General features: G+C 38.9%; 1 protein-coding gene across 6 annotated transcripts in view; it reads left to right on the top strand.

Moving 5' to 3' along the window:
• The window catches only part of sox6 (SRY-box transcription factor 6), a 112,978-nt gene that overhangs the window by 60,700 nt on the left and 39,329 nt on the right, over nt 1-12,949 (top strand). For 4 of the 6 annotated variants that reach the window (XM_058781375.1, XM_058781377.1, XM_058781379.1 and 1 more), the window contains exon 7: nt 8,017-8,140. In XM_058781375.1, coding sequence (XP_058637358.1) covers nt 8,017-8,140 — 124 coding nt within the window. The remainder of the gene's footprint in view (nt 1-8,016; nt 8,141-12,949) is intronic. The other 2 variants (XM_058781376.1, XM_058781378.1) reach the window with 1 other exon arrangement.

Raw genomic sequence — 12,949 nt, 5'->3', positions numbered from 1 at the left:
ACCATCATGGTCCGAAAGGGTCTGGGGTGTATTGTGTATTGTGCCGGTGCCGGTTTTCATAGATGTGGGATGTATAAGTGGGATAATGATGTTGGCCTCAGACTCATTTGTGGGTTTGTTTATGTCTGTCCTTTTCTCCCCTCATTACCCATGCTGTTTGAGCCGGTCCCCTCGGGTTTAGCCAGTTTACTGAAAACCTTTTTAATTTTATGACCAGACCAAAAATTATTCTCCCTCTCTTTCTTTATTTCTTTATACAATTCTCCTTTTTTTCTATCATTGTGTAAACTAAGTCCCACGTTAATTGTGTCTTCCTAGAGCAGGTAACCCTGAGTAAAGCAGATGGCGAGTAAATTAAATGAGTAGTGAGAGAGAGGTGGACGTGATATCTGTGTGCACTATGCCACAGCAGTGTTGAGCTCAGAAGACTACTAAAGCCTTAGGCTCGTCTTTGATATTTTATATGCAATGCAACCCTAATTGCTTGAAATATTTACAGACTTAAATTACATTTTAGGTTCTTAGAGGCTCAACAAGAATTTGCCTTAAGAACACATTTCTGTTGAACACACACTGATCACATTTTGCTGGTGCTCTTAAGGGAATAGCCTTTCCCCCCCACATCTTTGTACTGAACTAATTTACTAATTTCAGCATCCCAGCATGAGCCTCACTTCTCCCCTTGTAATATTAAGCACACTCATTTGATTATTCATAAATTACGATCAGCATATTGTAGTGATAAAAAAAATACAGGTACGGTATTGCAGCAATAGGAGTTTAAAAAAATGTACAAATTCTATCATCATTTACTCTTCCTCGTGTCATTCCAAACCTGTATGAATGAAAAATTATATATTTTGAAAAATGTCTTAGTGCTTTTTTCCATTTAATGAAAATCAGAGAGGTCCAGTGTTGTTTTGGACTGTCATTGTATGGGCAGAAGTCTACAAAATATATTTTTTCATGCATGTGTGTTCTGCAGAAGAAAGAAAGTCATACAGGTTTAAAATGACATGGGAGTGTTTGAAAAAATGACAGCATTTTATTTTCAGGTGAACTATCCCTTTGATAATATTAAGGCAAATTGAGCATGAAATTCAGAGATCGGAGCTCAGTTGTGTGTGTGTTGTATGCTTGTTTTTTTGCCATAAACTCCAGGGTGGACTTGAACTAAAGCTGAAGTGGAAGGCAAAGGGTGGGGGAGGAAGGGGCTATTCTGCTTTTAACAGCCCCGGACTTAATATAGACATATTGGAATGGCTCATTTCCAAGAGGGCTTGTTTTACTGCGTAAGGAATTAGCGGAACAAGAAGTCATCTATTGGTTATTTCTCCAGACGAGCTGAGTGTGGGCCAGTGTCTGGTTTCTGTGCACCTTGCCCCGTTCGGCACTTGCACACGCGCACATGCTCTGAGTCCTCAGAATACATTTGTCCTCTGTCAACTTAGAGTCTTTTGTCAGTGGTGGCGTAACATACATCCAAATACACATGAATGCTCTGTTTGCTAGTTGTCCTGTTCCAGTATCGGGAAGGTTAATCTTTTACCTGTTTAAAAAAAAACAGCCACTCACGCAGAACAAAAGAGAGAATGAAAGCAAGAAAACACGGTGCTCATCGACCGATAAGCCTTTGAGTCTGTGGGCTAGTGGATTGTCGGAGGTGGGTCGGTCCAGGTCAAAGCCACGGCTGCCGCACAAAGCCTCTTTATTCCCCGTTCTGTATCTGTGTGGCTGATGAGGGCCTCCTGCAGAACTCCTCGCTAACAGAGCAGAGAGAGGAGAACAATGCGTTTAGTCTGTGGCACCAAGGTGGAGGCCTGGTCTTAATTCCGGCCCGGCGCTGACAGAAAGAGCGGGGATCAAAGTCCAACTCAGCCCTATCGATCCACATGGCCCGATTGTCATCAGGGGCTGAAGCGCGGCCGAGCAGAATATCTTACGCTTTGATAACGGCCCCGTGAGCGTGGGTTTATGTGTGTGCGTGGGTGGGATTAGAGCTCAAAGCTGCAGCCGCCGTGTGCTGGAGGAGTGCGGTTAACTGATAAATGACCTGTGACGTGGGAGTAATGTGTACTTGGGGATCTATGGGATTGTTTAAAAAATTGACCTCTTCAGAACAGAATAATGTGCAGACTCCCGAGCGCAGAAGTGGTTTCATTCAGCAAAGAGCTCTCTCTCTCTCTTTCTCTCCTGCTCTCTCTTTGCTGGTGAGTTTCCAGAAAGCGCTCGCTGAGTGTGTTCACAAAGTAGCGGGTGTGAAGTTCGCGCTGTTGGGGCTCGCCGTGCGGATTGAGCGTGGTTGCCAGGTCCTCTAGAATCACTTCGCTTTAAAATGGATCCCCTAAGGTGGTTTTCTTTCACAGTCATTTTAGCTCTGGCAGCGTCAAGCGAGGGAAAGAGCGTGTGACGTATCAGTACTTACAGTAACAGTGAAAGCTGTTTTCACTGCTGCTAAATTTGAAACACCCCCATGTTAGAGCCTTTCTTTGAGACTTTTAACGAGAAACGGTAATGTCCAAGGAAAATGGCTCCAAATTTGGACCAAAATACACCACAAGTGTGGAAGTTGGTATGGCCTCACCTTCGGCTTTTAAAAAATGAGGTGGCTGGTGCTTAATGCTTAACCTAGGGCTCCAAAGGCTGTCTGGCTCCTTCCAAAAATGTAAAAAGAAGAGAAGTTAGCCACCCCTCCCCATCTCCGTCTTATCTCATCAACACTGAAAGGCATTTTGGACATGTTAAAACAACTCCCCCTCTTTTCCTTTTAAAAGAGGAAAGAATCCCAGAGTGATGCTCCTTGAAGATCAATCTCTATTTTCATGTTAAAGGGAGTTGGGGACAGGTATAGGGGGGGGCACGTCTCCCGAGCCCAACGGGACCCTTTAAAAGACAGCAAGGAGCATGGGTGCTGACAGGGGCCCTATTGAGCACGGTAATGACTTGTACATCTCCATTTTCCATGCGCTTGTGTGACAGACTGGGTCAGGATATGGCAGCAAATACACATTTACAGCTACATAGGCCACTGCAGGAGGGCATAAACATATTAGTGCACCTGCTGGATTAGAAGCACACAGTAATCCACGTACAGTGCAGCTCCTTGGATAGGCTGGGCTGTCTGACCTTAGGATTAGTTGCTGCTGTAAACCATTACTGAAGCTAAGTGCTGATGTCAACATTTCCACTAACAACATTGATTAATCTATAGCTCCCTATTTACTTCAGGGGTTCCCCCCCTCCTCCTTTTATTTCGGTCATTCAACCTACAGCGAGCGCACATTGTGTTTAAACAACCCACTGCTGACAAGTCTGCGTTCAGTGTTGGGAATTAGTGATCAGTAGCGTGATTGTAGCTCAGCTGTTTTCTGTTTTCCAGCAACGCGCTACTTTTTTCCCTTTTGCATGATGACAAAACACTGTTTTTCACAGTATTACATGTGCAAGTGTTAATCCAACATATTTCATTTCTCATACCATCTAGTTCATTTCAGTAAATTGAATTGTTCATTAAATTGATTTAATTAAAATGAACCACTTAAAACAAAATCAACTTCATTCCCAAAATCAACATTGAAGCCCCATTTTGTTATGCAGATGAAGTCTTTTATTTTTAGTAGTGACATATAGAAAATAATGTATTTCTTACAGTAATGTTATTTTTAAAATGTATATAATATTTAGTTGAATATAAATAAATATTATTTGCAAATAATTTTTTAGCTTTTATTTTTCTTCATTAGCTTTGATGGTTTTTAGTGTGAATTTATCTATTCAGGTGTGATCAGCTTAGTGAGTTTTTCATTGTTTTTGTGCCAGATACTTTTTTGCTTTTTGCAAAAGGAAAATACATGCATCTTAAATATTTAAATGTTATCTGTTTAAATATAAATAGTGTTATTATATTGTTATAATATTGTTTTAAAAAGATATAACTGAATATAAATTAAACATCTTTAAATACACTATGAAAAATAGTGGTTTTTTTTCAAAACAGACATTATTACTATAAAATACTATTTCAGTCTTTCTACTTCAAAATTTCATGTTTAATTCAAAGTGTTTTTTGTGAAATCTATCAGCAATTTCTGAGTGTAAATTCCACACCACACCAAATTTTCTTCAGTGTAACTTAAGTGTAGTTTGCCACATTTTGATAGATGTTTGTAGATTGTAGTTGAATTGCTTTAAATTATAAGTAGGTTGACAAGCTACAGTTTCAAAGCATCCCGAAATGGTCTGTGTTCTTAACAGAGAGTAAATTAATGCCTGATCTAAGGGCAGGGGACAGTAGCGAAGGCACGGCCAGGTGATCTGTGTATCTCTGACAGAGAGACAGATTGTGCTGTGTATCACCGCAGACTTCATCAGCTGTACTGAACTGATGATATATGCGAGATGCTGAAGGTGAAGAGGCCTCTCTCTCTCTCTCTCTCTGTGTCTCTACACCCCCATGAACCGGTCGGCCGTGTGAAGTGAGAAAGAGGCTGCCAGCTACACAGCCTGACTGATTGCTACAGATGCTCTTCCTCAAGTACCGCGAGTTACATCCTCGCCACAGCAGGTCTTCGGGGACAAACAATAGCACCTGTTCCTCATAAGATGGAGCTCGTTCATGTATCTTTAATGAAGCTTTGGGGCAGATGGCGAGAAATGGCATTATCCCATCCTCTGGTGCTAAGGATTTGATAAGACAAAGGGCAGATAGGAGGCAGGCCTACAATGAGCTGAGTTTATGAGGTTCAGAGCTTCCAGAGGCCTGAGCTTTCCTCCTCACATCTGCTCCACTTCATTCTTTCACGCTCTTGAAGATCTGACTGGCAATGCTAATGCTGCAGGCAGCCAGCCGCCTGGCACACTGACGGGGAGAGGGGCAAAATATCAGGGCACAGATACACAAATACGGGCGAGCATGTTCATACATACCACGCATACCGTATACATATGTGGATCAACTACTTTAGACTATACAGTTTACAGTGCAGTAAATACATTTGTGTGAACCAGACACAATGCAAAGTGAAGTTCAGTTGTTTATGGTGGCGGGGCAGCATCAGATCTTGTCTTGTCTTGTGTATGAGCAGGTGTGGTTGTACATGTATAATATCAAAATTCTTTGTTTTATGATTTTACAGTTTTTTAACTATTTTTAAATTATCATTAATTTGTTAGCAATTATCTTATTTTGTATGATTCTGTCAAGGAATATCTGTTTTAATTAATTTCAGTCAATTTATTAATTGATAAATATAATAAATTAATAAACAAATACAAATACAAATACAATTAATAATCATTTTGTGGTAATATAAATATGTATATGTAATTTGTTAATAATTCTTATTTTTGGTTGTGCCTATCAAGTTCTGTGTTTTAATTCATTTTATTAAATGCTGCTATGAATGGATAAATATGCAAAATTAATAAAATAATAAATATAGAAAAAATATCAATTAAATATATTCACATTTCTAGGAAAAATAATTAAGTAACATTCAATTAATATGAATGATGATATTGAGAATAATTTTATATTAATAGTAACTAATATTTATATTAGTTTATCATAGTTTATCATAATTGTATATTTTATATACATTTTATAATAATAATAATAATAAATATATTACTGATTACTTTTACTGTTAGTTAGGTATACATTTTCTCATGTGTAAGCATGCATGGATGCAAGCATGTTGTGTATATAAAGACACAGAGGGACAGACATAGAGAGACAAATAGATCCAGTGAATGAGAGAGACTGACGCATATAATAAGCGAGCTTCAATGCAGAATGCAATATGCAATTTATCAAAATCCATCTGTCTAAGTGCAGGCACTTAATTCCATTCTCTGTCTATTAGCAGTCAAAGCAAATTGCCAGTGATCATCTTTAAATCTTTATCTGCATTGTCTGCTCAGCTCTACCAGTGTACGTTAATTGACAGGCTTGAAAGCTAACCTTCACTATTAGTCCCCACTTTAAGGACGCTTATTTGATTTGCCACTCACAGATGTGGCATGTGTAAATTAAACTTTAATGTAAAGGCCTCATTACTGCAAATCACGACCTCTCAAACTGAGGGCAATTTATCTGTTCGTACCTTCCCTTTTTCTTTCTCTTGCTGTTTGCGCCTTTTGAAACAGCATTAGGGGAGTCTGTCTGATTAGCGGAGTTCCTGTTAGCATTGTTAGTCAGTTTGTTTGTTTCAAATGATGTCTAATTCTAGGTTGTTTTAAATGATTTAGATTTGAATTAAATAAGACATTGATGATATAGTTTAGGAACAGATGGGATAAAGCATGGCAGACCAGGTGTTTCTGTCATTATGCATGTGAACCTCTGTGCAGGACTATGCGAAATGACATGTTAAGGAACAGTTGTGTTTTGGTTCCACTTTAAAAGCAGCTGTTCTGTGTAATACTGCAGCTTTAGACTGATTCGTTTTGCAAGGGTAATGTGAATAAGGCTAATGGCAATTATGTATGTGACTGACCTTAGCGGCCCTCTGAAGGAGAACAATTTACATGGTCAGAGCCATTTTTCTAAAGCACTTAAATGTATCTGAGGTAGTATAAGACCGTAGTTGGTGACGTCTCAGATGCTATTTATCTTTTCAATGTAATAGCCCCTCTCACTCCAGTTTCATTTTGATTCACCTCACAAGTAAACCATTTCCTTGAACACATCCGTGAGGTCATGTTAAAGAGCATTTTTTGTCACATCTGTAAAATTAAAAAAAAAGAAAAGACACGCAGTTCTTTCACTTCGGCACAGTCTAAACTCTGTAGATGCACTTTTTAAAGTGCAAAGCTCTGTAAATGGAAAAGTGCAGGATTTTTTTTCTATTTATTTTTGCTTAGGAGAACTCACTTAGTCCGAATCACTGAAGTGGACCTGAACACTTGTTTAGCACCTGGGGAACAAGCCCTACTGATCTCTAACATTAGGCGCTTGAAAGGCGAAAGCGGCATTAAAAAGACGGAGATCGCGCAGACCTCAGCGAGAAATGCGGAGCAGAAAGTGGTTTCTCAGAGCAGGTTGATTTCATGCCCCAATGCTGCAGCGGTAATTGCGTCCAGACCGGTTTTTATTGCAGGCTGATTTTAAAGAGCGATGAATGGAGAAACATTCTATAATGTGTTTATTTTGGGGGGGCCGACCTTTATTAACCCGTTCTCCAGTTGGGCTCCCCAGAGGTGAGCCGGCTCGCCTGCATTAACTCTGCCCTGGCCCACAGTAGCGCCGCTGCAGCCTATCACCCACAGGCAGGAAGCAGAGAATGACAGCAAGATTGGGTCCGGCCAACACTCCACAAACATGTGTTTTCAAACTTCGATGAGAAGCCGCTCAGATCCCTAAATACACACAGACTCTCTTTTTCTTTGTCTCTAGTTCAGCGTGTCTGTTTTTGCTCTTACACAGAGATAATGCTATCCTTATGCACACCATTAATGTACTCTCTATTTTGCAATAAAGCAGGAATGAAGATGAATACGGTTGAGAGCGTTTGAAAGGCACCACACGCGATGCCAGGTGTTGACGTTATACATGAAATATCAGAAATGCACGAGCTTTTGGGCTCATTCCATCTTTTTCACAGCTGAAAACGGGTGCTGTAAATTACCGGCCTCCCTGGGGCATTTATCATGCATATAAATGACCTTCCAAGAACAAGAGACAAGAGCCGTATTTCTGAGAGGATACACATTTTCTGTCAGTCTCATTTAAGTTTTATTAGGAATGTCTACCTGACATTTCTGTTTCAATCTAGCAGCGTACTGTATGTAGATATTACCAAAACAACCTTAACACACTGTTGGTGATACAAATAAGAATAAACACTCTACTGTTTATGTGTGTGCGATAGCCACTTTGAAGCGCTAATGTGCGATTGGTGGGCATTAAGTGCAGGTATTTGGTGAGCGTGTGTGAGATGGATCGGGGTCAGAATATGAGCGGTGCTGTCAGGCTGTGTTAGGCTCCCGTGTGATCTCCTCTCTGTCTGTGTTCAGCAGGTCCAGGGTCACATGCCTCCGCTCATGATCCCCATTTTTCCACACGACCAGCGCACTCTGGCAGCAGCCGCGGCAGCCCAGCAGGGCTTCCTCTTCCCCCCAGGCATGTCCTATAAGCCAGGTAAGAGAACACACTTCAGCTCCTTGAGTTTCCTCTACACATCTTTATTCCTCTTGCTCCTTGTACACTTTCCTGGATTATCCTAACAACCAGAATGCACCTTTAAATATTTACATACACATACCAAAATGTTACATATTTACATGTAAATATTAATATTAATGCATATTAACTTAATATATTTACTGGTGCTGTGTAAAAGTTTTTGTTTACATAATGTTTACATATATATGTGTGTGTGTGTGTGTGTGTGTGTGTACTGTGTATATTTATTATGTATATATAAATACACACACTTACAGTATATATTTTGAAAATATGTACATATAGTTACATGTATATATTTATATTCATATAATTTATATTATATATAAACATATTTCATATATAAACATAACATATTTTCTTAAATATATACATGCATGTGTGTGCAGTTATATATACACAATAAATATACACAGTACACACATATATTATGTCAACAAAAACTTTTATTTTGGATGCGATTAATCGCAATTAATTGTTTGACAGCACTAATATTTACATATTACATCAATATATTTAAAATAATAATTAATGATATTACACATGATACCGCTTCTGTTAGAAACCAGGGTTCACCCAAAAATGAAAACATTTCAAACCTGTATGACTTGTTGATTTGGAATCCAATTACTTTCATTGTATAGACAAAAATAACACACACATTTTTCAAAATAACTTTTGTGTTCCAGAAAGAAAGAAAGGCATACAGATATGGAACAACAGTAAATGATGACAGAATTTTCATTTTTTGTAAACTACTCCTTTAATCATTAAAATAGTTTAATATTAGTTGTCAGGATAAAAAAATAAATGGATGATAAACACAACAGCCTCACAACTGTCTTTGAGGGGAGATAATAAAAAGTTATTTCCTGGCTGTCTTTTACTCTTTTATCTGTGGTATGTTTTTTATGCTTCACCATTCTTCACTTTACCTCAGGGGAATATACGGGCCACTTTAAGGCTTTCTTTGCCTCCTCGCAACTTCCTCAGCACACATTTTATCATCGCTTGATTTCCCTGACCAAATCATCACAATGTTTTTAAAGAGCCCAACCTTTTGGATTCAGAGAGCAGAACATCAAGCCCTCCTTGTCAAGGCAATTAATTCTGAACACTGTGAAGTGTATCACCTCGGTGAGGCAGCCTGTTTTGGCAGAGTTCAAGGCGTTTCGAGCCTTTAGAACAATGGATGGCGTGAATGAGGGCTGGAATATAAACACTGTCAGCATGAAAGGTTTCAACTTCATGGGTCATAATTCTTCCGAGAATACGTTACTAATATAATCCATGCCCCTGTAAAATGTTATTATATACATTTATATATTATTCACATTTAGAATTGTCACTTTTGTGAGGGATTTGTCATTGGCACTGATCTGTAGATACTAAAAGCTGATAGGGGATACTAAATTAGCAATTTATCACTATCTCTAATTATTTATGTTTCTTACACACAAAAAAAAAAAAAATAAAAACAGGAAGATGACCCATAGGAGTGCACATTTTTCATTTTGGAACCGAAGGGCCTCCGGTGAAGGAGCCATCGTACTTGTCTTGACACGCCTTTTTTCTCCTTTTGTGAAAAAGAGAATTGCTCCTCACGCAAGCACTGTAAATTCAAAAACAAATTTGTAGGAAATTGCTACAACACGCAGGCTGACTCACTGCCAGTATCCCTCACCCTCATATCCAGCCATTGTTCTGAGGTTTAGGGATGTGCCAGTCTCAGTTTCTGTAATTAAACCAAGTATATTCCTGCCTCCCAAGGGATCAGTAGCATTTAGTTAAATTTCCATCATTCTATCATTTTCCCCTTATTTTTCCCCTCTTTTCTTTACCACAGAGGACTGTTGAGAAAAATAAAAATGGTCATGTAATGATTTTTCAGTGTAGCTGCTGAGTTGTGTTAGTTGAGCTGTAGGAAATTAAACGGAACATAAATTAAGACAAAAGGTTGAATGAGAATTATCGAAGAAGAAAAAAAAGAGAAATGATCAGTGCAGCTCAGTAAAAAAGCTTTCCTTTTGTCTTCAAAGTATGCCTTCAGAAACCATGTTTGTTGTCAGCACCTCATCAAAAGGCAAATATACAAGAAAAGAGAAAGAGTGCTAGACAGAGAGACTGATAAGAGGGAGGAAAGCTTCAGAAGTCAGCAGGTGAGAGTTAGATTATTACAGGGTGTGGTAGAACAGCTAATAAATTAACTAAAAAGGTAAATGATGAAATATAAAGTCAGCTATTTTGGAACTACAAAGGCATGACAGGTTGAACAAAGAGCCTGAGGGCTTTCTTTTCCCCAGTTTGATTTTTTAATATGTTTGACATGGAAAGTGTTTTAGTACAAATAACAGCAGCTGTAATGGAATCCTTGGCGTGTGTAAAGCACTTGCATTATTCATAATTTGCGAAACAGCGGAGGGGAGAAAGTTTAGGACTTAGCTTATTGCCGTTAGTGCGCATGACTCGACTTATTGCCATGGATAATGTGATAGGTCTCATTGCTGTTTGTACTGCCCAGCGTGGGGCGGCCTGGCCGGGCTCAGCGCAAGCGGCCAAGGCCCGATGCTGATGGCCATAACCCTGCAGTGAAACAGCGGAGATCCCCTTTCTCACACACTGTGCTCAATGGCTTGGGCTTGGTATAAAGAGAGGACTTGGGTCATTCTTTACTCAAATAGACTTGTGGAGGATAGTGGTGATCCCCCCCCTGTGCAGACATGAACACATAGGTATTGCTGATCGTGGATGTTCACGGCCCTTGGGACGCAATGAGCTCTCAAAGCCCCTGCTGACGAAACCGCTGACAGCCAGTGATTGTACAGAACCTCGCCTGGAGGGCGCATTCATGTCACATAGAATGTGCGTCAGGCGTTTAGACATTGATACACTACATTTAGCTATTGATGATCCCAGTTTTGAGCTGATATATATATATATATATATATATATATATCAGAGTCGTGCCCTGTTTTGAATTTAATTGAGAAATAATTTTAAATTCCTGGATTTGAATTAAAATTGAATTGAAGTGGCAAACAGAAAGCAAAACTGCATTTCCATTTTGAAAGTATAATTAAAATTAATTGAAATTCAAGGCAATATATATTCAAATGCATATAACTACAGATAGATAGATAGATAGATAGATAGATAGATAGATAGATAGAGAGATAGAGATAGATAGATAAATTCTAATTCAACAGCAATCCCAATTCAGTCATTTTTTTTAATTTTATTTCGTTTTATTTTATTTTATTAACATTTATTTATTTGTTTGTTTGTTTGTTTATTCATTCATTGTCTTTTCAATTTGCAGAAGACTGGAGTATAGAAAGGAAAGCGAGACTAAGAGAAAGAGGAATAGGATATGGCCAACAGCTTCAGTCCACTGTGCCACAGCCCTGACCAAAGTATTTTTTTTTTTCTTTACAAAAAAAGAACCTTCAGTCTTGGCCTGGAGGAAGGGTCGTGAGCATGGTAGACACTGAGCCCTTTAACAAAACCATTGATTTCAAAGAGAGCACCACTCGGCTTGAATATTCCACATGCTTGGCTCTTGGCATCAGGTGGAGTAGAAGTGAAGAGGTTGCAGAAGGAGCACTTTGCCAGCCTTTCCTTCCCACTCTCCTCCACCTTTTCATTAGCCTTGCAGCCCTCACTTCTTATGGAGCACCGGCCCGCGTCAGCGGCAGTGGTGCCCTGTGCGAGACCCTTGGGTCCTTCCACTTAAAGAGGCCTTGTGCCAAGTTGGCAGTCCAAATTGGCCTCGATTTGCAGCATGATACCTGGCTGAAACAGAATACACTATGAAGCTCTCTAGCAATGCCTTTATGAGAGAAAGCACTTTAAGCATTATTCAGCAGCCCGCCTAGCCTTTTTTAAAGAAAAGAAGACAGTGGAGTATTGTGATCTGAGCTTAGGAAGTTTGCCCCTTCCTGCTTGGTGTCTTTGCAAAGCTTGCTTTGATAAGGCACCTCTCTAATAAAATGATGCTATCACAGGGGAATTACATGATGAAGTGGATGCTCTGGCTTGGGTTTTCTGGCCTGAAATGTGTAAGCCAACCAAATAGTTCTTCAGCCACTGTTGATTACTCAGACCATGCTACATGGAAATAGCTTTTAGTCAGTTTTTGTTTTAGTCATTGTTTTTGTCTTTTAATGAAAATATCCTTTAAAGTTAGTTAATATTTCATCATGACTATAGCATCTAAGTTTAAGCGATTTTATATATATATATATATATATATATATATATATATATATATATATATATATATATATATATATATATATATATGAAGAGTTTATTTGCAAAAACCGATAAACGCCACTTTAAAAAAAAGAGCTTATAGCCGTGCATTATTCTCTGCATATAGTGTGATCTGAACCCTAAACACGTTTTATCAAAAAAGCCGGTATTGTCCACAAGGCTGCTTTCACTTTGAAAAGATGTGCTAGCTGAGAGGAGTTTCGTCAAAGCTGACTAAAAGTGATCGAGGACGGATAATTTCGACGAACTTGATGAACCTGTGATATCTTCTTCAGGGCGTAAAGGAAAATAAAAGCAGAAACGTGTTCACTATACCTTGCAAATGAGCACGATACAATGGTGAGGGAAAAGCTCTGTGTATCACGTGTAATCACATCCATACAGTTTATGATCACAACAACAACAACGTTTGTCAGGCATCTACATTGTCATCTGAGGAGATTACAAAGATTAAACGAGGGTTTTTTAAACTCTAAAACACGAAATGTG

This window comes from Onychostoma macrolepis, chromosome 07 (genome assembly GCF_012432095.1).
Source record: "Onychostoma macrolepis isolate SWU-2019 chromosome 07, ASM1243209v1, whole genome shotgun sequence".
In the NCBI taxonomy this organism is placed as follows: Eukaryota; Metazoa; Chordata; class Actinopteri; order Cypriniformes; family Cyprinidae; genus Onychostoma; species Onychostoma macrolepis.
This window is presented reverse-complemented; position numbering and strand designations above follow the sequence as displayed.